This window comes from Choloepus didactylus, chromosome 15 (assembly GCF_015220235.1).
Source record: "Choloepus didactylus isolate mChoDid1 chromosome 15, mChoDid1.pri, whole genome shotgun sequence".
Classification (NCBI taxonomy): Eukaryota; Metazoa; Chordata; class Mammalia; order Pilosa; family Megalonychidae; genus Choloepus; species Choloepus didactylus.
In genome coordinates this window covers 41509189-41532965 of record NC_051321.1, presented here as the reverse complement: position 1 = coordinate 41532965, position 23777 = coordinate 41509189, and the positions used below count along the sequence as shown (strand labels likewise).

Here is a 23777-nt window from a genome sequence, read left to right as displayed (position 1 = left end):
TTTTTTGGTTTTAAAGTTGTTTTGTTTTTGTGTTATTTAAATAGTAATCTAAAATTACTTGACCTAATGGAAATGTTTCCCCCATGCCAACACCTCCCATAAGTATAGCTAGTTTTTAGGGAGTTAAATAATCTGTATTAGTGCCTTTGAATTTTTATGTCTATCCCAAGACTTCCAGATTGGAGACCATGTAATCTGGACAAAGAGTTAACACCCATTGCTTTTATCCATGTGCATAGAATTGAGTTCTTTGGGACACAGTGAGCTTTGTGGACTGGTGTGTGTGTGTGCATTGGAATAAAAGATTATTTTTAAAGGAATTCATTTTGACTTTGCTAGATGATCTGAAATTGTATACAGTTCCCTTGAACAATAAGCACCTCTGGAGCATCCATTGTGTTATGGGCGCTGGGCCGAGTGTGCATGTCATATCTAGCTGAACGAACATCCCACCATTGTGTAAACCGGGTCATCAGCTACAGAGTCAGAGATTTCAGAGCAGGGGAAAACGAGGCATGTATTAATAGGTTGCTAACTCAGAGTTAATTGGAGGCTAAATTATACTCTTCAACATAGTGATTCTCAAGTTTGGTTTTGACATACTTCAGGATTTTTAAGTTATTTCCAAGAGGTGGTGGGTTATGGAATTCTGAAAAGTCCTAAAACTATTTAAGGCACTATTTACAGAGTGATCCTGGACTAGATATGGGTGACCCACTGCTCAACAAATGAGAATTTAGGTGCCCAGATGGATTTTGACCCCATCTTGCACCAGAAATAGTCCTTCACCAATATATAATAAAATGTTATAACTCAAGAGTTATTTCTTTGGATCTTGTTACATTATTTATCTTTGCTGTTTCCCCATTGTAAGAGAGGGACCAGTATCACTAATAAATTATTCTAAATATGGTCCTTAGTCAACTAAGCTGAAATACATAAACACCTCTAAAGAAACAAGAAAACCTGTTTTAAGCAATATTATTCCACTAGCCTTAGAATGCTCCTTCTGGGCCTTTGACAAACTTTCCTTTTTAAAATTCAGGTTGGAAAAAAATCACAGGTCTAGAAAAATTAACCTGAAAATGGGAAAATAGCGATGAAAAATCTAAATGAGTTTACCTAACATTAGATCACCTGCTTGTGGATTTCTCTAGGTCAAGTAGTACACATTTCTACTGTCTTGTTCCTCCTGTCCTTCGCTTCCATCAGTGACAGTGGCAAGCTAAAGATGGTTTGCCTGTTGTTTCCTGGTATTTCTCAGATTTGTTTTCTCTGCACTCCCTATTCCATCTCACCCTCCACCACACTCCTGTGCTAGGGAAGGCAGTAGGTATAGTTGTCATGCCACTATGTGGCTAAAGTTTGTGTACTCTTCAGAGTGAGTACAGTGAAATTGGCAGTCTGTCCTAATTCTCCACCTGCTACCATGTGGAAGTACAACAGTGTGATGCCTCTCTTCAGCAAGGAAAGGAATGTAAGCAACACGTCTTCTTGAATCTCAATTCAAAAATAGCCCTATTGCATAACCCTATGGCATTAGGATGTCTCCAGAATGCACGCCTCTTTACTTGGACAGCAAATAAGTGCCAGACTTGAGGGTTATGAGGAGGCCAACAGGAAGAAATGGACGATGAATCATCTGGTCCTCATACTCCCCCAATTTATAAACATGAGTATTTCTCTCACCCCAACTTCTTGGCTTAGATGTCTGATTTGAAGACTGCCTCAGTGACCAAACTTTGGGACACATCCACTCCCAACTTTGATCAGACTTGAAAAACTCTCAGTCTTTCTCTCTAATTAAAGGCATATGAGCTGTTCTTTCACTTCACAACTTCCTTCTAACAGTTTATCAGACCAGGCCTTGCAGAACATATCAATCTTGAGGGACTGCTTATCTGAGTTCTTGAGCCTACCATTTGCTCATTCATCTTGGGGTCTCCCATCTTTCCTAACTATTGCTCTGACAATTCTCCCTCCCCTCTCCCTCTACCCCAAATTCTGTGATGGATCCTAAAACTTCCTCTTCTGTCTTTTTTTGCCCCGACTCTTGTGAGAATGGCTGTTCTGTGTGTATGTGTGTGGGGGGCTGCTTTTGAGGATAAATATTCAGTGATATATGTTATACATCTAGATAATACGTATCCTGAAAAAAAAATTTTTTTTTGAGATCATTTTTTTCGAACTTCTGTACTGTCCTGGCTGGCGATTGAGGAAATAGGAGCATTCTAACCATATCCTTTTTCTGTTCTGTGAAGTGGTAATAGGCAGAAATCATCTTATCTGAAATTTCTCAGCAGTAGAAGCTTTTCTTTCAACAAGGCCCAAGTTCACTATAAGAATTGTCCCAGATAAACTCCAGAGTTAGCATACTGGCTTGATTAACTGCATTGCACCTTAGGGCTCAAGATTTTCTAATGTCAGTATGTGTTTATGTTCTCCCTCCAAACAAACAAACCCTCACTCACAGCTGATGTCAAAGTCTGCCACATCAGTGGCAGGTTGAGTGACATTAACCTAAAGCCAGATTAAGACTAGGATGAATTGGTGTTTATGGATTAGAAACCAGCCAAGTGAATTTTAAGCAAAATTTAGTCAATAGAGGAAAAAACAATCCCTGGACAAAACTTGAACATTTCATCACCACTCTCTTCAGCAATGTGCTCAGCATTCCTATGCATGTTTAATCCCAGTGGTAGAATTTTCATTTTAGAGATAAGGAAGCAGAGTTTAGAGAGAGTGACTGCTCCAAGGCCACAGTAAATGAAAAAGCCAAGATTTAAACTTAGATCTCCGGACTTCTGGCACTCTCTGCACAAAAGGAAGCCACTTTATCAAGCTGAGATCTGAGATGTTGTCTCAGAATCAACTTAGTACCAATCTGATTTAATCAAGTTAAGCACTTTGCTTTTCTGACTTGGTTGTTCATATCATTTATTTGAAAATAGTCTTAACTTCCCAACATCTAAAGGAGAGCAGAAGCTTATAGGCACATGTCTTCCATTTGAGGTTTATGAACTGCCCTTGTGAACCAATTCTTCAATGGTGGTTAAACCTAGGGAGTCCACCTACAAGTTCAGTTTTCTTTTCTTTCAGAAATCTATACCTCTTTGTCATCCTGAAGTGCCCTATGCCCCTTTACCATCTGCTACGTCCTCATTTTTGCTTATTTCCAAATAGAAGAAATGTGGCTTCTAGAGTCATAGTTTGGAATCTGGAAAAATGAATGTGTTGTTATTTTTCTCCAGAATCCTTATCCCTTGTCCATCCTATTTGGCTCTCATAGTATCTCAGATTTAGATATTGCTTTAGGGCTGGCTTTGAAATCTAATTAAACGATAGGAACAGGACCCTGGGATGGGGTAGGGTGGGGGAATCATCATGATTTCTTCTCTAGTGAACTAAGGTCTCTTGCTGATCTCTAAAGGATCAGGAGCAAATCCAAGGGACCATAACTGGGATTTACATTCAACTCCAGAGGCATAGTCACCACAACACAGAGGAATTCACAGAATTTACATATGCTACACATTGCTGCAGTATTCTTTCCCTGTCCAGGCTGTGGAACAACAAAGCTCATAACGAGCCAGCGTGTAGGTTTGACTTGTAGTAAGTGTTGCTGTTACCATGGAACATTTGTTCGTAAGACATTTCAAGTTGTCATAGTGCATCAATCATCTTATCCAAAGCACAGTATTGCCCTTGAATGTGGTTACCAGACCTGCTAATTTCCCACCCCTGAGGTGACCCAACAGACACAGCAAATACTATCTGGATAGGAAGGAAAAAATAAGAAGTGGTTTGGAAACTCCTGACATCCTCAAAGACTGTATATGCCTGCTGTCATCTCCATCTGTTTGAACTACAGACTCCTTCATCTATTTGCACTGCCCCCATTGTCTCATCTTCCCCACAGTAAATGGTAAGAGCACATTCCTGGGAACCACTCTGTCCCTGTCTTCTACAGAGGAAGGTTTAGAGTGAGGATTCACTGTCATAGCCTTAGTAGGTGGTTTTACTGCATTTTCTGGGTAAGACACATCCTTGATCCAGTGCTCAGATTTCATGAGCAGGGTTGAGACCACAAGATATAAGTGAATCCGTAAAGTTTTTAGTTAACTTCTGCCTGATTCTTACTGCTTTTCTTATTTTTCTTTCCACACCCCAAGTAGTCAGAATGGTAGCCCTCCTCTCTACTCTGCTCTCATAAGAAGGAAGCTTACATGGGACTTTCCTGTATTAACTCATGATACTTACTCTAAAGAATCCTTTAAAATTTGGTCTCTAAAAGTAGTAGAGTAGGTTAGTTTGGCATCTGTACATGAGTTTGCATCTTCTATATATACATAAAAAATTCTCAGATTGGAAATTTATAGGACTTGAGGAAGGCTTGCTCTGTGTTTCTATTAGTGACCTGTGCAGTAGAGGATGAATTAAATTAGTCTTTTCTTATATGTTGCTCTTACCAAGTGGTAACTTTTTTCAATAATTAGAATTCTGTCCAGTACTTAAAAAGCACATCCCTCTGGAGTTTGAGGCTAGCATGGGTTAGCGTGCAAGAAATGCTTGGTGAGGACTTACTGGTTTGTGTAAGGAACCAAAGCAGTTGCTTGACAATTATGTACCTTTCTTCAATGTTGATCACAGTATTAGAATTTCTATAGTTAAATTCAGATTAGACTAGAAAAAGGCTTTCATACTCTTCCCCAAAAAACTGTTCCTTCTTAATTTCTTTGGTTTCTTCTAGCTTCTCAGCAAATTGCCTTTTGCTTGAATGATGCTTCATTTGCTTAAATGTCTGCAAACTTTTGGGTGCCCAAGAAAATGACTATACATAAGATCATAAGTGGAAATAATTTATAGTTAGTTTTCATAAAAGCATAAGTGGATGGGGTTTCTGCTTCCTACCAAAAGTACTTAACTGGCAATGACATCAGTCATGATCTAGTTTTTGGCACGTGAAGATGATTTTCCAGCAGCTACATTCACAAAGTAACGGAGTATTTGTACTTATGGAAGTAGCCTTCTTTGGCATCTTAGGATCCCTAAGATCCTTTTGGAGACCACTATGGTGTAAAAAAGAAAAACCTGTGGTTACGATAACTTGCCTCCTTAGGGAGCCCAGCTTCAAGCTATTACTGATGTACCTTCTTTCTAAATCAGATCCTTTCTTGAGCCCCTCCTAAGGTGGAATACAAGTGCCAGTTCATTCCCTTGCCTGCATTCTTCTCCTTGCCACTCACCTCGCTGGGGAGTGTTTGCTCTCTTATTCCATTCCAGAGGAAGCCAGATCTTTGGTAAATTGTAGTTGATTTCCAGGGCCCTGAGGCTACTTATTTTACCAAGCCCATTTAAACAATAAGAAAAAGTCATTAATGACTGCAAATAATTATTTCCACCTTCAGTTTCTTGGATCCTGTTGCTGGAATAATGCTAGCCATGTGAGGAGGTTCTCTGAGGTTGTTGGGATGAAGTGTAAGGAAACCACTGAACTCTGATGTTTTGGGTACATGCATGATTCTTGTTGTATTGCTTGGATAAATGTTATTCCTAGATCCTGCTCCGAGACTGCAGTCAGGGTCCACTTGTGCTCAAATCAGCCATGTTCCCTTGGCCATTATGACTCTACTTCTGACCAAAACGGGATAATTGGAATGACTCTCTGCTCTCTTCAATAGCAGTTACTCTTGGGCTCAGTTATTGCTAGCATATTTTCTCACCTTCTGAAAATTACCTGTTGGTTGCAGGTCATTCTTCCTACTAAAAACAGACACTGGTATGGAAAGAAATTTTGAAGAAGTATAAAGAAAGCTTTTCTGTCAAGGCAACATACTTTTTCTTACTGTCTCTGTAACTCAGCAGCTTTGTATTATAGGATCCAATAATACTTTTCTTTTGTTCTTAGAAATATGGTTTAGTTCTTACACCATTCAGCCATTCAGCCCTTGTATCTGCTGCAGACTCTTCTCCCATCCCACCAGGTTTTGCTGCTTTCCTTCTCCCCACATACTGATTCCTGTGGAGTTCCACTGTGTGATGTTCTTTGGACACTGATTGTGGCCTAGGCTATCACCCATCTTTCCTGTCTTCTCCTTTCTGAATATCATATGTAGGTGTTTGAGAAAAGTGGCTTCTTGAGTCATTCCCCAGGAATAGGGCTGAGTCTTTTGGACTTGTACTATGTGAGTTGCCTGAAGGTCATACCTGGAGGAGGTGCTGTCATCAGGCAGTTTGGGATGCAGGTAAGTAAATGCTGTGTCTCTCCGTGGTAACTTTATGTTGGGGATAATTTTAGAATACTAGACCTTTGGAATGGTCCAATCTTTAAAAACCTTCTGTACAAGTATTTTGTAAATAAACCAATAAATGCATATTTAGAAGAAATGTGGCAAGGTCCACAACCTCTGAATTTATAGCAGGGTGTAGGATGAGTATGTCTTTGTTGTCTGTGTAGCAGTTTAGTGCTTCCTGGCACATTGTAAGAGCTTGATAAATGTTAATTACTAGTGTTGTCATCACTATTATTATTTAGAATTCATTGTGAGAGGTTAGCATAGAGATTTCTAAGCTGAGAGAATATAGTCTTTAAAAATCTTTATTGTTTAAATTGTAAAGATTTACTTTAAGGTTGATTAAAACAAAGAGTTAATTCTTTGTATAGCTTAGTCCTAATAGGACAGTGTGACTTCAATAATTGATTTCAGTCTTAAAGGTAAGTAACTAGGGCTGTTTCTGCTTAACTTGTTGGAGCATTGTGAAATGGTTTGCCTCACCCCAGCCCAGTCCAGAGGACTTAAGCAGTTAGAAATTAGAACAGGAGGATTACTGACAGATCATTTCTTTCATGCTGTTGCTGAAATTCTGTTTATATAAATTTGTGCTCATGTGTGTATAAATTCTTAATGTTTTATTTCATTTTATTTTCAAATATCCTATGAGGAGCTTCCCCACTTAAGTTGTAAGACTGGTGTAGCCTCTCTTCATGATATTTGACCTAGGTTTTCCTTTTCTTAATTATACTGCATGATCCTTAAATAATTCTTCCATTTCCTGGGCAAGAGCACCTTCTAAACATTTGTACATAGTTGTGTTTATTTTCTTGCAGTTGAATTGGCAATGATCATGGACCGTTTGTATGGTGGTGTCTGCTATGCTGGCATTGATACAGACCCAGAACTGAAGTACCCTAAAGGTGCTGGCCGTGTGGCATTCTCCAATCAACAGAGTTACATTGCAGCCATCAGCGCTCGCTTTGTGCAGCTTCAACACAATGACATTGACAAACGGGTAAGCAACTGCTCTGGGTAGAATTGCTATTGGAAAAAAATGATGTTTGTTCTTTGGGCCTACAGGGAGTAAATCACCTTGTGATCACATGTGAGCAGCTCTCCCTTGTCTGGCATTAGTCCATAAGTCAGTCCCTCTAGACTGCCTGAAAAAGAGAGCACCCTTGGTATTTAAGATGTTAATAAACTTCTTCCACATCCTTCCCCACGGTGATGTTACACTTATGAAATAACCCTGCAGAATTTAGTATACCAAACCAGACCTATTCAGAAGATGATGCCAACAGTGCATTAACAAAGGCTGAAAGCTGGTGACTGGTTTGACCAACATAGTGCTCTAAAAACAAACAACCTAACTAATTTGGACTAACATTTAAATGTTTAGGAATATTCATAATGTTGTGAACTAACAGTTTTTCTTAAAATTGCAAGAACACGCATAGCAGGAATCATTGGAACCAAATAGCTGCTGCCCCCTCGCCCCCAATTCCCTTATTAACTCCCTATAAATCTGCTGCTCAGAATCTATATCCATATGCATCCATATGCATTACCTACCACTTTGCTCATAGGTATATCTGCCTGGCCTCTAGAGGCATTCAAGTGTGCTACCCTGATCTAAAGTGGAAACAGAAGGTGGAGTTGGTAGGGAGTTGGTGTGCTCACCTGGTTTTGCAGACAAATAATTGGTGTAAATCCGCTATTTGGAATCTTGAAGAAATGGAAGGTGGTGTAAGTTGTGATCTGAGACCTATATTAATAGATAAAATAGCAAGTGGGAGAAGAGCACTAAGCCTTAAACACCTACTCATGCAATTAGACAGTGGCTGTTAATGCTTCCAGGAAAGGATGTTCTTGGGGAATACACTGGGCTAAAATAAATAAAGTAGTAAATATGTCCTGTTATAGAATTTTACCTATACTCTCTGCAGTTGACTGTGACTGATTTTTGTGTAGCAGACTTAAGTTTCTTAGGAGGTGAAAATTTAAATTGGTGATGGACTTTTCACATTCAGTGAGATTATATTTTCACTGAAACATATTTCTCATCAAATTACAAAAGCCCATGTTGAGAACAAACATTCTATTTGCTGGACACTTTACAAGTAAGTGGTAGTAGTGGTGGTGATTTATTTTTTTGTTTTTAGTTAAAATGAATAAAATATTTTTTTTTTTCAGAATTTTGAAACCCTCTTTGAATTAGTGGAGACTCAGAGGGGTGATAAAGATTCAACTCTATTCCTGGTTTTCAAGCATCCATAGCATCCTGAGATTCCCCCTTTTATACCAATAATCTCCCTACCCTGCTGTAAGCTCCACAAAAAAGGCATGGTGTCTGCTTGATCCCCAGAGCTTACCCATTGCTTGATACATAAACAGTAGTAGATGCTCAGTAAACATTTGTCGAATTAACAAATGGTGCTACTTGAAAGTTTCTCTTAACTACTGCTGTTGCTGCTGGTCTTGCGTGTCCCTGTACATTTGGGAGTCTGGTACACCAGATTCCATTACATTAAACTGCTATCACACCCATCACTGATGATCCCAGCAATTTATTTAACCTGAGGAGTCTAGGTGTCTCATCTGTATGCAAATAGCTTTCTTTGTTCCCCCTCTGAACTCACTGGGCTAGTGACTGTTCAGGAGATGTATCCTGGGAATGATAAAAGAGAATCCAGGGAAGAGTGTCATTTCCCCATGCTTCTACCTTCCCACTGTCCCCACCCTACCAACATATGGACGGACCTGTACCTTGGTAGAGGGAAGCAGGGATTACAGGAGTCTGATCCCCATTAAGAATCACAATGAATTCAAATACTGTTTTTTGTTTTGTTGGCTATCCCTGCTCTCATCCCTCACCCTTACTGCTGGGCTTGGGCCCTCAATATTTCTTCCCATAGTATTTAGAACTAGGGAAAAAAGAAAGAAGTGGCTTTGCTTTTAATACCATGATTGTATGCCAGGCTATGAAAATGTGACTGGAACATCAAACTCATCAGGAAAGCCATTGACTATTGTCTGCCTGATAAATTTGGGCAAACTGTACCTTCCATATCTCAGGGTAGTCATTGATAAACATTTAGGGTAGCAGGCAGAGGTTGTGGAAAGTGTTTGTAGTTTGGAGCCCAGAACAGATTTCAGTACATTTACGCTTCTGCTGCGCTAATCACTGGTGACCCCAACCATGTCACTTAATGCCAGGAACCTCTAGTCCTCATCGGTAACCCCCTCCTGGGGATAGTGTGAAGATTAAGTGGGATTTGAGGATTGAACAGCCAGAGCCCTATGGCAGTTGGGTAAATGTCATCCAGCACTTGCTGGGTAATAGTATTCATCTTGGTACAGATACACTTAATAGTGGTCATTAATATGACATAGCTTTTGAATTGCATCACTTGCTGAACTGAAGATGTATGAAAAGGTACATTGGTTAGTGAAAAGAGCACTGGGCCAGAGTCCAGTTTTATTTATTATTTATTGTTACTGCTGCTGCTGTACTTCCACTATGTTTTTAGACATTGTGGTTTATGGGGAAAATATAACCTTTATAGATTTGATTTCTTCTCACCATCTTAGCAACTTTTTGGCTTCCCTCTGAATATAAAACACATATGTCAATATGCATCGTTTACAGGAACAGTCAGTCTCATAACTTTGGCACTTTCATCTCTGTGTCATATCACTAACCCATAATGCCATGATCTTTAAGGAAGAGGTATTTTTTGATAACATACCATACAATTCACCAATTTAAAGTGTATAATTCAGTATTTTTAGTATGTTCACAGAGTTGTGCTACCATTACCACAATCAATTTTAGCTATGTCGTTTGCACAGCTTTCTTTTCCTACTGTGTAAAGAATACTCACTTGAATAATAAAGGGATTTAGATTTTGCTGTTTAGAATATCAGAAAGTTTTCTTTGATACATGAGAGGCAAGATCTTTTGCAGCAGAAGAGAAACTAGGAGGGGTTTGGAGACTATTTCAAGACACCTGTCCAATTAAGGGTAGACCTGCCTCTGCTCATGGGACTCCCGTCCTTAACCTTGCTGCTCGTCCAGGACTTAAATGTTCCTTCACAGCCCACTTTTTCCATGACATCCTTTTCCACAGACCTAGTTAGGAATCCTTCAGTTACATTATAGGTCCTTTTGTGAATTTTGTATATATTTTCATATTTCAGATAACTTTTTAAGACCATACACTGCATAGAGCAGGGCACATCATTTAGTTTATGATGATTTTCTGTATATCTGTAGGTCGTTTTAAACATTTAACGAAATGAGTTTGAAATTTTTCTTGTTGCAATTATTCTCCTGTTGCTTTTTATTTTTATGTTGTCTTCATGTAGCAACCTTTTCAAGTCACTATGAGCCAATACAACTGGCATTTTGTTGTCATACTGACCCTTGTTTCAGAATGTTATTATCAAAGACACAGATGTAATTCAATGCCTCGGGTTTTACTTCCAAGGACAAACTGTTAGCATCTTGAAATAAATCCTTTAAAACCTACATCATACATATATGTTCCCCAGTTACTGGCCACTTGGTCATCTGTTGACAATATCAAGGTTGTATGATACCCAGTGCTGCAGTTCTCGGGATTTCTTCTCCCTCAGCAAACCTGAGGGATAGGGTCCACTCTCATGGGTAACAGGCTCCCTAGAACACTGGTAGGGTAGGGCTTTTATGGAGCATGATTACTAGTGTCTAAAGGAGGGGTACACCCCATGCTCACCTCTACCCTTACCTCCCAAAGAATCACTGCTATTGTAAAGAGTACTGGCTTGAATTATTGTAAGATCTGAATCTACGCTGAACTCTGCTCCCAATTGTGGTGTGACTTTGAACAAGTTCCTTAACCTTTCAGAGGCGTGATAAGTTAGATCACCAGCCTAACTACCTCACAATTTATTGTAGACATAAAATATGACAGATGAAGAAGTACTTCGAAAAGTGATGAGACTATACAGATGTTGATTTGTATTATTGCTCTGCCTAGTCTGTTTAAATTGTGCTATTGCCTAGTCATATGTCCAAGGCCCAAGACTAATTGTTGGCGCTTGTTCTCTCTCTCTCTCTCTCTCTCTCTCTCTCTCTCTCTCTCTCTCTCTCTTTTGTTTTTAAGTGCCTACTCAGTTTCACTAAGAATTCTTAATAAGGATAGTAAAATAATTGAAGTTCAAACTAATTTATATGTTGAAACATATAATCGACATAAGTGCTGATCTACCAGCATGCTAATGTTAGTTGGATGTTAGCAAAGAAACACACATATAGACTCTTAAGTTCCTTTTATAGATTTAACCTTTTATAGATTTAACCTGGATACAATTTCCTTTTAAAGGATTGGAGGTTTTTCCTCTTTAATCCAGAATGAGGTATTTTTTACTGGTATCTTTTCTCTGATAATTAAAAGATTTTGAAGATGAAATTGAAATTAAGGCTGGGGATTAAATTTTACTTATGTTCCTTCGAACAGTGTTTCTGTGAAAAACTGGAACCGTTTAAAGTATTTAAATACAGTAAAGGCAAAGGCGGGCACCTGTACTCATTCCATCAGTTTAAATGGTATTTTTAGAAGTGATGCCAAATGAACACATAAGATGTGAAAGCTCTGCTAAATACAGTTTTCTTTATAACTCAAGTCTAGGTCACTTTCATATGAAGGATTTTTGTAGTATGAAAAATGAGATCATTAGAAAATGGATAATCTTTTTACATGGCAATTTTCCTGTCTTTTGTCCTTAGAAAGTTTGTAAAGGATAGAATCAGTTGAATCTCTTATCCTAACATAAACATATCATTTGATTGATATGAATAATTTCTTTATAAAAATCTGAGGAGTACCCCCCCATACACATGCAACTATTGTTTAGCACAACTTGGTCATGCAGTGTCTTAGACATTTAAATTTGTAAGTCGAGTGTTTATAACTTGAAATGCATCATGCAGTAGGCGCATTGGTTATACTCTCCCAACTCATCCAATAGAAGCTTTTTAGCTAGTAGGAAAAGGATACTAGACTAGAATGAGCCAATTGGATTTAGTCTTGACTGTACCATTTATTATATATAGCTTGAAGGAAGGACGAATGTGCCTATATATATGTGCAGGTGTGTAAATGAAAGTGTTTTTGAAACTCTAAAGCACTCCAATATTCAGTAGCACTAATATTACATTGATTTACACAAAAGTATGGATGACTATATTTGAGCACCTTTGGAAGATACTTATTGATGGTCTAGTTGGATTCCCATGACAAAAGGAATTTAATATTTCAGGCAAGGTAGGGATAAAGTTGGTTGGTTGGTTGAGTGTTTTAAACAAAAGGAAGAGCTTTTAGTAGGCAAATATGGCCTGTGCCGATTTGAAACTGTTATGGACCCCACAAGAGCCATAATTTTTTTTTTTAAATTAAATTCAGTTTTATTGAAATACATTCACACACCATACAATCATCCATGGTATACAATCCACTGTCCACAATATGATAACATAGTTATGCGCTCATCACCACAATCTATCTCTGAACATTTTCCTTACATCAGAAAGAACCAGAACAAGAATAAAAAATAAAAGTGAAAAAAGAACACCCAAATCATCCCCCCATCCCACCCCATTTGTCCTTTAGTTTTTATTCCCATTTTTCTACTCATCCATACACTAGATAAAGGGGGTGTGATCCACAAGGTCTGCACAATCACACTGTCATCCCTTGTAATCTACATTATTATATAATTGTCTTCAGGAGTCCAGACTGCTGGGTTGGAGTTTGGTAGTTTCAGGTATTTACTTCTAGCTATTCCAATGCATTAAAACCTAAGAGGTGTTACCTATATAGTGCATAAGAATGTCCACCAGAGTGACCTCTCGACTCCATTTGAAATCTCTCAGCCACTGAAACTATTTCATCTCATTTTGCATCCCCCTTTTGGTCAAGAAGATACTCTCAATCCCACGATGCCGGGTCCACATTCATCCCCGGGAGTCATACTCTGCGTTGCCAGGGAGATTTACACCCCTGGGAGTCGGGTCCCACGTAGCGGGGAGGGCAGCGAGTTCACCTGTCGAGATGGCTCAGTTAGAGAGAGAGAGGGCCACATCTGAGCAACAAAGAGGTACTCGGGAGACTCTTAGGTACCATTACATGCAAGTTGAGACTCTCCTTTGTGGTAATGAGCTTCATAAGGGCAAGTCTGATGCTCAAGGGCTCAGCATATCAAACCGCCAGTCCCAATGTTTGTGACAACATCAACACCAGTCCAGGTGAGGATGTCCAACACATCCGCACCTTCCCCCAGATCCTTGGGGCTGGGGAAGGGGAGGCTGTAAATATATTTTTTTATTATCTGCCCAAATTACTCTGGGATGTGTCACTATTTCACTCCAGCCTATACTAACCTACCGTATTTCACTTCCTATTCAAAGTTCCATGCAATTGTGGTGTGTGAGCAAATTGACTGTAGAATTGTACCGTTTAGAAAATTTAGATCCTGTACCAAATAGATATCTGTTCCCTTGGTCTCATATGGAAGTTGAAGTTTTAAAACACAATCAGTTTCAACCTTTACCCTTTGGCCTGAGAGCCATGATTTTTTAAATCCAATCTTGTTGGGTGGAACCTTTTGATTGATTGTTTCCATGAAGGTGTGACTTGCCCAACTGTGGGTGAGACCTTTGATTAAATTATTTCCATAGAGATGTGACCCCACACATTTTGGGTGAATCTTGTTTAGATCGCTGGAGTCTTTTAGTAGCACTCATGGACAGAAGGAGATCAGAGAGGAAAATAGTTTTGAAATCAGCATACTATGGACAAATAATGTTCCCTTGACTCTTAGTTTAATGCAGAGGACCAGAGACTGACTTTCAGGTGGCCAATTTGAGGCTTTCTGATACTTTTATTTAAAGAACATTGTGATAGCTAAGCCATAGCACATAATATTTGCTTCCAGTGGCATGCTGCTTAGAATAAACCCATTCTGATTTAATGAAATGTGACCCACTGTGTACCTTTCTTTGCAAGAACTTAGTACTTACATATTTAATCTTTTTTTCTCCCCCTCTTCACTGGAAACCTGTTGGGCCTGACTTTCAGTTAAAGACTATCAAAGGTTTTATAATTTTAGCTTACATGGGGATTACTAACCCATGTTATATAACCCAGGTTTTATAACCCAGTAACCATCGTAACAGAAGTGCTGATAATACTACACTTTGTCCCTAGACACAGTTGGAATATATATGATGACTCTAGAACAAAAGAAGGGAGGGCTGTGATTATCTGTTTCCAAACTATTTCTGCTCCTAGCCTTACTCTAGGATTACTGCAATCCAGACTTTTTCTTGCTGTTGTTATTGGTCCCAGGCTGAACTAACTTGAAAGCTTCCTAGCTGAAGCCATGTTTGACTTGACCAAAGTCAAGGAAGCAACACCCAGGAATGAGTTCAAATATTGTCTGAACTAATCCTACCTGGGCTTATTTTGAAGCACTGGGAGTCCCAGCACTTTTAAGTAGAAATACTTTTTTAAACGGAGTTTGAGTCATCAAAAGAAAGATATTTTTCTTCTTTGAACTGAGTGGAACCTTTTCATCTGTTCTTTCCTTCCTAGCTTTGTCCCCTGATCTCTGCTGTCCTATTGTGTCTTTTTATGAGTTCTTCCTTGGAATTGTGATCATTTTTAATATGAAAACCTTCTGGAGTAACTGAAATGGTCTTTCCTGCTCATATGAGTATAGAAGTGGTTGATGAGATAAATGATGGGGAGAAGACATTGTCATTTTTCTAAGTAGTTATCTCAGTAACACATTTAAGTTCTCTAACCCCAGAGGTCAGGTGATACCAGTCATTTAGAAATTTCTTGGTCAGTGCTTATTCTTAGAAGAGCTGATCCAAACCTTTCATATGGCAGGGGAAACTGAATCCTGTGAGGTTGTGATACAGCCTGTTAGTGGATAAAGCCAGGGCTCTCTGCACTTCTCCACCCTGTGGGAGTGGTGCCAGGACAGTTATATGAGTCACAGATTTTTCTCAATTTTCTTGCCATTTGCTCTCTAAATGATACATTCTTTCACTACTAGAACCTGGTTTGGGACTGATTTATACGCACACCACCAGCTCCATTCTCAAGCAGCATGGGAGGAAACCAGACTAGAGGGGTAAATCTGTAGACTATGCAGGAAACTGTCAGCTGGCCCTTCTGTGTTTCATCAAAAAGTTATCTACAAATCAAACAGAGCACTCCATTGATCTCTCTGCACTCTAGAATATGAACATATAGCAGAGGGTTGACTTAGAAGCCTTGCTATGTAATGGTAAGCACATTCTGAACTATGGGAGAGTCGGGGAATTTTAACACCTTTCATTCCCTAGCATTTGGAAATATGAAAAATGATAAATCCCATCCTTTTTAAGCTACAAAGAAAATAAATCCAAATAGCTACCCCTACAAATTGCTTTAATTCGCCCCAGATGGCTTCTAAAATTAACTGTGAATTTGCTATATCTAGAAGGTCGTGGATATCTTTGTTGCTAAGGAAATGCTATTTTCACATTGCTACTTCAGTTTCCTAGGCATCTGTCATCTGCTTTCTAAACACCAGGTTTCTAGCTCACATTCAGTTGAAAAACTAAAAATTTATGTTTAAACATTAGTATTACCTGTCGGTGGAGGACCTGCTTTAGCAACTAGAAAGACACTGTGTTTAATAGGAATGTTAATGAGGTTGCTGTGGTTTTAGGCCTGTATAGATGTACCATATGACTCACGTCAAGAAGATTAGGAGCAAATTTGTTTAAAAGCTTTGAGCACACCAAATAAAATAGATTTTCCAGGAAGCCATGTTGCTCCTGCTGACAGGAAATGGCCTCTCGATTGAGCCAGAGCTCTTGCATGGAATGCCCAGGCTCACACTGAAACCAACAGCCTACCGAGCTCCTGGATTTAAATTACACATAGCAGGGGCCTTATCATCTTACTCAGAATGGAACAGAGTTGCTGTTAAGGACAGAACAATGGGTGAGCCAGCAATGGTGATGGAGCCCAATCTGGGATCAAGGCAGCTATACCCAACTCCTAATTTTTTAACTGTTTTTTTTTTAAATCAATTTTATTGAGATATATGCTATATTCACATACCATACAGTCATCCCTGGTGTACTGTCATTTTTTCACAACACCATTATATAGTTGTGCATTAACTACCACATTCAATTTTTGAACATTTTCATTACCATACACAAAAAGAATAAGAATAAAAGTTAAAGTGGAAAAGAACACCCAAAACATCCCATCCCCCCTCCCTCCCTATTATTCATTGACTTTTTGTCTTTATTTTTCTGTTCATCTGTCCATACACTGTATAAAAGGAGTGGGAGCCACAAAATGTTCATAATCACACAGTCACACAGTGTAAGTTATATAAGTTATACATTCATCTTCAAGAATCAAGGCTACTGGGTTGCAGTTCAACAGTTTCAGGTATTTCCTTCTAGCTATTCCAGTAGGGATATCTATATAATGCATAAGAGTAACCTCCAGAATGACCTCACAACTCTATTTGAGATCTCTCAGCCACTGAAACTTTATTTTGTTTCCTTTCGCTTCCTGCTTTTGGTCCAAGAAAGTTTCCTCAAACCCTCAATGCTAGGGCCAAGCTTATCACCACAAGTCATGTCCCATGTTGCCAGGGAGTTCCACACCCCTGGGAGTCACATCTCACGTAGAGGGGAGGGCAGTGAGTTTAATCTGCAGAGTTGGCTTAGAGAGAGAGGCCACATCTGAGCAACAAAAGAGGTTCTCTGAGGGTGACTCTGAGGCACCATTTTATGTAGGCTTAGCCTCTCCCTTTTAGTAACAAATTTCATAAGGGCAAGCCCCAAGGTCGAGGGCTTGGCCTAATTTGGTATCCCCCAGTGCTTGTGAGAATATCATTAATTCCCCAGATGGGGAAATTTAATATTTCCAGATTTTCCTGTAGTCCCTCAAGAGGGATTTGCAAGTACAGCTTCATTCTTTGCCAGAATTGTTCTGGGATGTATTGGGGCTTCACACTAACCTATACAAACCAACCAGACCTCACTTCCCAATCAACGCTCCATATAATTATCTTTAACTAGTTTTAAAATTTCAATGTTGCTCTTTTCCTAGCCATTCTATAGTGTTTATATACTTATAGGGCTTTGATGTATTGTTACTTATCCCTGTCTGATTTGACTTTGAAGCTTCATACTCTGTGGCTTTAGCTGAGCTTACTATTTAAAGGACAGATATGAGTTCAAATTATATCTTGAACTGATTGTAACTGTGCTCATGTTAAAACATTAAGGGTCACAGATGTATTGTTTAAATGAAGCCATGGCAGTTTAAATGTAATTTATTGTTTTTAGTTATTTGAGGTGATATGTTTCCCTTAGACTTTCTCAGACCTCAGGAATTTGTTTTTGAAAGTAGTGAACTTGGGTCAGAGTTAACCTGTATTTGTCAGAAAGAATATAGTCTAACCTCATTTTAGAAATGCCCTAATCTTGATTGAGTTATATACTTGCCAACCTCTAACAAATGCATTTATTACTCAAGATGGGAGAATTATCTGTCATGATGTGTGAGCTCTGTTAGTGTGTCTAGACTTAGTCCTATAGTTTCCTTTAGCTAACAAAGATTTTATCTCAATAGTTTGCTTCTGTTGTCAGTAGCTGAATTCCTGCATCTTTTAAACAAATTATTTTTAGTTGTGATAAAATGTACATAACACAAAAATCATTTTTACCATTTTAAGTGGACAATTCTTTGACATCAAGTACATCAGCAATACTGTGTAATTTTCAACACTGTGTGTCTCCAGACTATTTTCATCATCCCAAACCAAAACTCATACACGTTTAGCAATAATTCCCCATTCCTACCTCCCCCCACCCCTGGTAACCACTATTTTGCTTTCTGTCTATGAGTTTGCTTATTATAAGTGTTTCATATAGGAGGAATCATACAGTAGGTGTCCTTTTGTATCTGGCTTATTTCACTCAAATTGATGTCTTCAGGGTTCATCCATGTCCATGCAAGTACTAGCACTTCACTTCTTTTTATGGCTGAATAATATTCCATTGTATGGATATACCACTTATTTTTTATCCATTCATCTGTTGCTTGGCACTTGGGTTGCTTCCACATTTTGGCTACTGTGAATAATGCTATGCCAAACAATGGTGTACAAATATTTATATTGAGTCCCTGCTTTAGTCCTTTTCTATATATACCCAGAAGTGAAATTCCTGGATCATATGATAATTCTGTGTTTAACTTTTTGAAGAACTACCAAACTGATTTCCATAGTGGCTGCACCATTTTACATTCCCATCCACAATGTAGGAGGGTTCCTGTTTCTCTATGTTCTTGCCAACACTTGTTATTTTCTGTTTTTTTTTTTTTTTTTTAAATAATAGCCATCCTAGAGGGTTTAAAGTGGTATCTCATTGTTGTTTGAATTTGCATTTCTCTAATGGCTAATGATGTTGAGCATCTTTTCATAGACTTATTGGCCATTTTAATATCTTCTTTGGAGAAGTGTCTAATTCAAATCCTTGGCAAAGTTTTTTAATTGGGTTGTTTGCCTTTTTGTTATTGAGTTATAAGAGTTCTTTACATATTCTGGATATTAATCCCTTATCAGATATATATTTTCTACATTTTTGTATGTTATCTTTTCATTTTTTTGATAATGTCCTTGCACAAAAGTTTTTAATCTTGATGAAGTCCATTTTAACTCTTTTTTTCCTTTGTTGCTCATGATTTTGGTGTAAAATCCAAAAGCCCATTGAGAAGACAAGGTCCTGAAGATATTTCCCTATGTTTTCTTCTAAGACTTTTGTAGTATTAGTTCTTATATTTAGGTCTTTGGTTCATTTTGAATTAATTTTTGAATATGGTGAGAAGTAGGGGTCTACATACATTCTTAAGCATGTGGATTTTTAGTTGTCCCAGCACCATTTGTTGAAAAGACTATTCTTTGCCCATTGATTGGACTTGGCATCCTTGTCAAAAATCAACTAGCCATGTATGTGTGGATTTATTTCTGGAGCCTCAATTCTGTTCCATTTATCTACATGTCTATCCTTATGCCATTACCACACTCTTTTAATCACTGTATCTTTGCAGTAAGTTTTTAAATCAGGAAGTGTGAGTCTTCCAATTTTGTTCTTTTTCAAGATTGTTTTGGCTATTCGGGACCCCTTGCAATTCCATATGAATTTGGGGATCAGCTTTTCCATCTCTGCAAAAGGGTGCTGCAATTTCGATAGGGATTGCATTGAATTTGTAGATCACTTTAGGCAGTATTGACATCTTAACAATATTAAGTCTTCCAATCCATAAACACAGAATGTCTTTCTATTTATTTAGGTCATTTAATTTCTTTCAGCAGTGTTTTGTAGTTTTTAGTGTACAAGTTTTTCATTTCCTTCTTTCAGATGGCTAATGTGAATGGAATTTTCTTCTTTATTTCCTTTTCAGATTGTTCATTACTGTTATATAGAAACCCAACTGACTTCTGCATGTTTTTCTTTTATCCTGCACTTTTTCTGAATTCATTTATTAGTTCTAGTAGTTTTCTTGTGGATTCTTTGGGACTTTCAGTATATAAAATCACATCATCTGTGAATAGGAATAATTTGACCTTTCCCTTTCCAATTGGGATGCCTTTTATTTATTTCTCTTGTGGTTGCTCTGGCTAGAACGTCCAGTACAGTGTTGAATAACAGTGATAACAATGGGCATCTTTGTCTTGTTCCTGATCTTAGAGAGAAAGCTGTCAGTCTTTCCCATTGAATATGATATTGTTGTGGATATTTCATAAATGCCCCTTATCATGTTGAGAATGTTGCCTTCTATCCCTATGTTTCTGATATTTTTATCATGAAAGGATGTTGGATTTTGTCAGATGCTTTTTCTGCATCAATTGAGATGATCTTGTGTTTTTTTTCCCCTTCATTTTATTAATGTGGTATGTTACATTAATTTTCTTAGGTTGAACCATCCTTGCACTCCTGGAATAAATCCCACTTGGTCATGATGTATAATAAACTTTTGGGTTTGATTTGGCAGTATTTCATTGAGGATTTTTTTTGCATCTATATTCATGAACAATATTGATCTGTAATTTTCTTTGTTGTACTGGCTTTGGTATCAGGAGAATGCTGGCCTCATAGAATGAGTTAGGAAATGTTGCCTGCTCTTCTATTTTTTGGCAGAATTTGAGAAGGGTTGGTATTAAATCTTCTTTAATTGTTAGGTAGAATTCAGCAGTAAACTATCTAGTCCTGTACTTTTCTTTGTAGGAGGTTTTTAATTTCTAACTCAATCTCTTAGTTGTTATAGATCTGATGGGATTTTTAATTTCTTCTGTGTCAGATTAGGTAATTGGTTTATTCAATGAATTAGTCCATTAAATACAGATTTTTTAATTTGTTGGCATATAATTGTTCACGTTAACCTCTTATAATTCTTTTTATTTCTGTAAGGTATAAGGTCGATCATAATGTCCCCATTTTCATTCCTCATTTTAGTTGTGTCCTCTCTCCCCAGCCCCCAGCCCCCACCCCCCACCCCGCCTTCAGTCTGGCTAAAGGTTTGTCAACATTATTGATCTTTTCAAAGAACTTAATTTTAGTTTTGTTGATTGTCTCTATTGTTTTTCTATTCTCTATTTCATTTATCTCTGCTCTAACCTTTACTATTTCCTTCCTTCACTAACTTTGGTTTTGTTGCTCTTCTTGTTCTAGTTTCTTTAGGTGTGAAGTTAGGTTATTGATTTTGTAATATTCTTTTTTAACATAGGCAATTAGAGCTATAAATTTCTCTTATCACTGCCTTTACTGCATCCCATAAGTTTTGTTATGCTCTTTTTTTGTTTGTTTGCATTCATCCTAAGATATTTCCCAGTTTCCCATGTGATTTCTTCTTTGACCCATTAGTTGTTTAATAGCGTGTTGTTTAATTTACACATATTTGTAATTTTTCTAGTTTTCCTTCTGTTCTTTGTTTTTAGCTTCATTCCATTATGGTTCTAGAAGGTACTCTCTGTGATTTAAATATCTTTAAATTTATTAAGATTTGATTTGTGGCCTAACATATAGTGTATCCTAGAAAATGTTCTATGTGCATTTGAAAAGAATGTGTATTCTGCTGTTGTTGGGTTGAGTGTTCTATTTATAGTGTTATTCAAGTCCTCCATTTCCTTACTGTTCTTCTGTCTAGATATTCTATGAGTTATGGAAAGTGGTGTATTGAAGTCTCCAACTATTTTGTAGAACTATCTATCTATCTGTTCAACTCTGTCCATTTTTGTTTCAGATATTTTGGAGCTCTGTTGTGAGGTACATGATATTTATAATCATTTTATCTTCTTGCTTCGCTGAACCTTTTACCATATATAATACCCTTCTTTGTCTCTTATAATCTTTTTGACTTATTTTGTCTGACAATAATATAGATATTTTGGCTCTCTTTTGATTACTATTTGCATGGAATATCTTTTCCACCTTTTAACTTTTAATCTTTCTGTGTCTTTGTACCTAAAGTGAGTCTTTTGTACCCAGCATATAGATGGATTATGCTCTTTGTACCAATTAGCCAATCCCTTCCTTTTTTTTTTTTATTAGAGAAGTTGTGGTTGTACAGAAAAATCATTCATAAAATACAGGTTTCCCATATACCACCTTATTGTCAACATCTTGCATTGCTGTGGTACATTTTTTACAATTGATAAAAGCACATTTTAATAATTGTATATTAACTATAGTCCATGGCTTAATTTAGGGTTACTGTGTTGTGTAGTTCTATGGATTTTTAAAAAACTTTTATTCTAATAGCATATATACAACCTAAAATATCTCCCTTTAACCAAATTCAAATATATAATTCACTGCTATTAATTATATTCACAATATAATCATTTCAGCTTTTTATTAGGATATTTTAATCCATTGACTTTTAATGTAATAACTGAGAAGGATGGATTTAATTCTGCCATTCAGCCGTTTGTTTTCTGTATGTCTTCCTTAATTAGCATTCCTCAGTTATCTCATTTCTGCCCTTTTTTGTGTGTGTGTTTTTTTTGTAATTTACTATTTTGATTCCCCTTCATTCCTTTTCTCTATATTTTTTTTGTGCTTACTTTTGTAATTACAATTAACATCTTAAGCTAATAACAACCTAGTTTGACTAGTATCAATCTAGTTTCAGTAGTATATATTCTCTCTACTCCTGTATATCTCTATCCCTCTGCCTTTGTTATTATCTCAGATTACATCTTTTTACATTGTGTGCCCATTAACATAGATTTTAAATATTATTTTACACATTTGCCTGTTATGTCATATTGTGAGGAAAATGCAGTAACAAACCAAAAGTATAATACAGCATTTTATATTTGCTTATGTAGTTACCATTACCAATGTTCTCTATTTCTTCTTATGACTTTAAATTACTGTCTAGTATCCCTTTTTTTTTTTCATCCTGAAGGTCTCCCTTTAGCATTTCTTGTAGAACAGGTTTTCTGTTAATGAACTCTTTCACCTTTTGTTTATCTGTAAATGTCTTAATTTCTCCGTTTTTGAAAGATAATTTTGCTAGATGTAGAATTCTTTGTTGACAGGTTTTTTTTTTTTTAAATTTGCTTGTGTTCTAGTTTGTTAATGCTGCTGGAATGCAAAACACCAGAAATGGATTGTCTTTTATAAAAGGGGGTTTATTTGGTTATGCAGTTATAGTCTTAAGGCCATAAAGTGTCCAAGATAACACATCAGCAATCAGGTACCTTCACTGGAGGATGGCCAATGGTGTCTGGAAAACCTCTGTTAGCTGGGAAGGCATGTGGCTGTGTCTGCTCCAAAGTTCTGGTTTCAAAATGACTTCCTCCTAGGAAGTTCCTCTCTAGGCTGCAGTTCCTCAAAATTGTCACTCTTAGTTGCTCTGGGGTGTTTGTCCTCTCTTAGCTTCTCTGGAGCAAGAGTCTGCTTTCAACGGCTGTCTTCAAACTGTCTCTCTTCTGTAGCTACTCTCTCAGCTCCTGTGCATTCTTCAAAGTGTCCCTCTTGGCTGTAGCTCCTCCTCTCTCAGTTCCAGTGCATTCTTCAAAGTGTCTCTCTTGGCTGTAGCTCCTCTTCAAAATGTCACTCTCAGCTGCACTGAGTTCCTTCTGTTTGTCAGCTCATTTATGTTGGCTCCAGTGATTTAATTTAGACCCACTCTGAATGAGTAGGGTAATACCTCCATGGAAATTATCCAATCAGACTCATCACCCACAGTTGGATGGGGCATATCTCCACGGAAACACTCAAAGAATTACAATCTAATCAATAGTGATATGTCTGCCCGCACAAGATTACATCAAAGATCATGGCGTTTTGGAGGACATAATACATTCAAACTGGCAGAGTTTGTTTTTCCTTTAAGGACTTTAAAGATACCATCCCACTGTCTT

At 37.6% G+C, this 23777-nt stretch overlaps 1 protein-coding gene across 8 annotated transcripts in view; it reads left to right on the top strand.

The window, feature by feature from the left end:
• Positions 1–23777, top strand: part of CPEB3 (cytoplasmic polyadenylation element binding protein 3) — a 219073-nt gene that overhangs the window by 182516 nt on the left and 12780 nt on the right. For 7 of the 8 annotated variants that reach the window (XM_037805175.1, XM_037805173.1, XM_037805178.1 and 4 more), the window contains one exon: positions 7109–7290. In XM_037805175.1, the coding sequence (XP_037661103.1) occupies positions 7109–7290 (182 nt within the window). Of the gene's footprint in view, positions 1–7108; positions 7291–8468; positions 8957–23777 lie in introns of those variants that run through there. The other variant, XM_037805179.1, reaches the window with a different exon arrangement.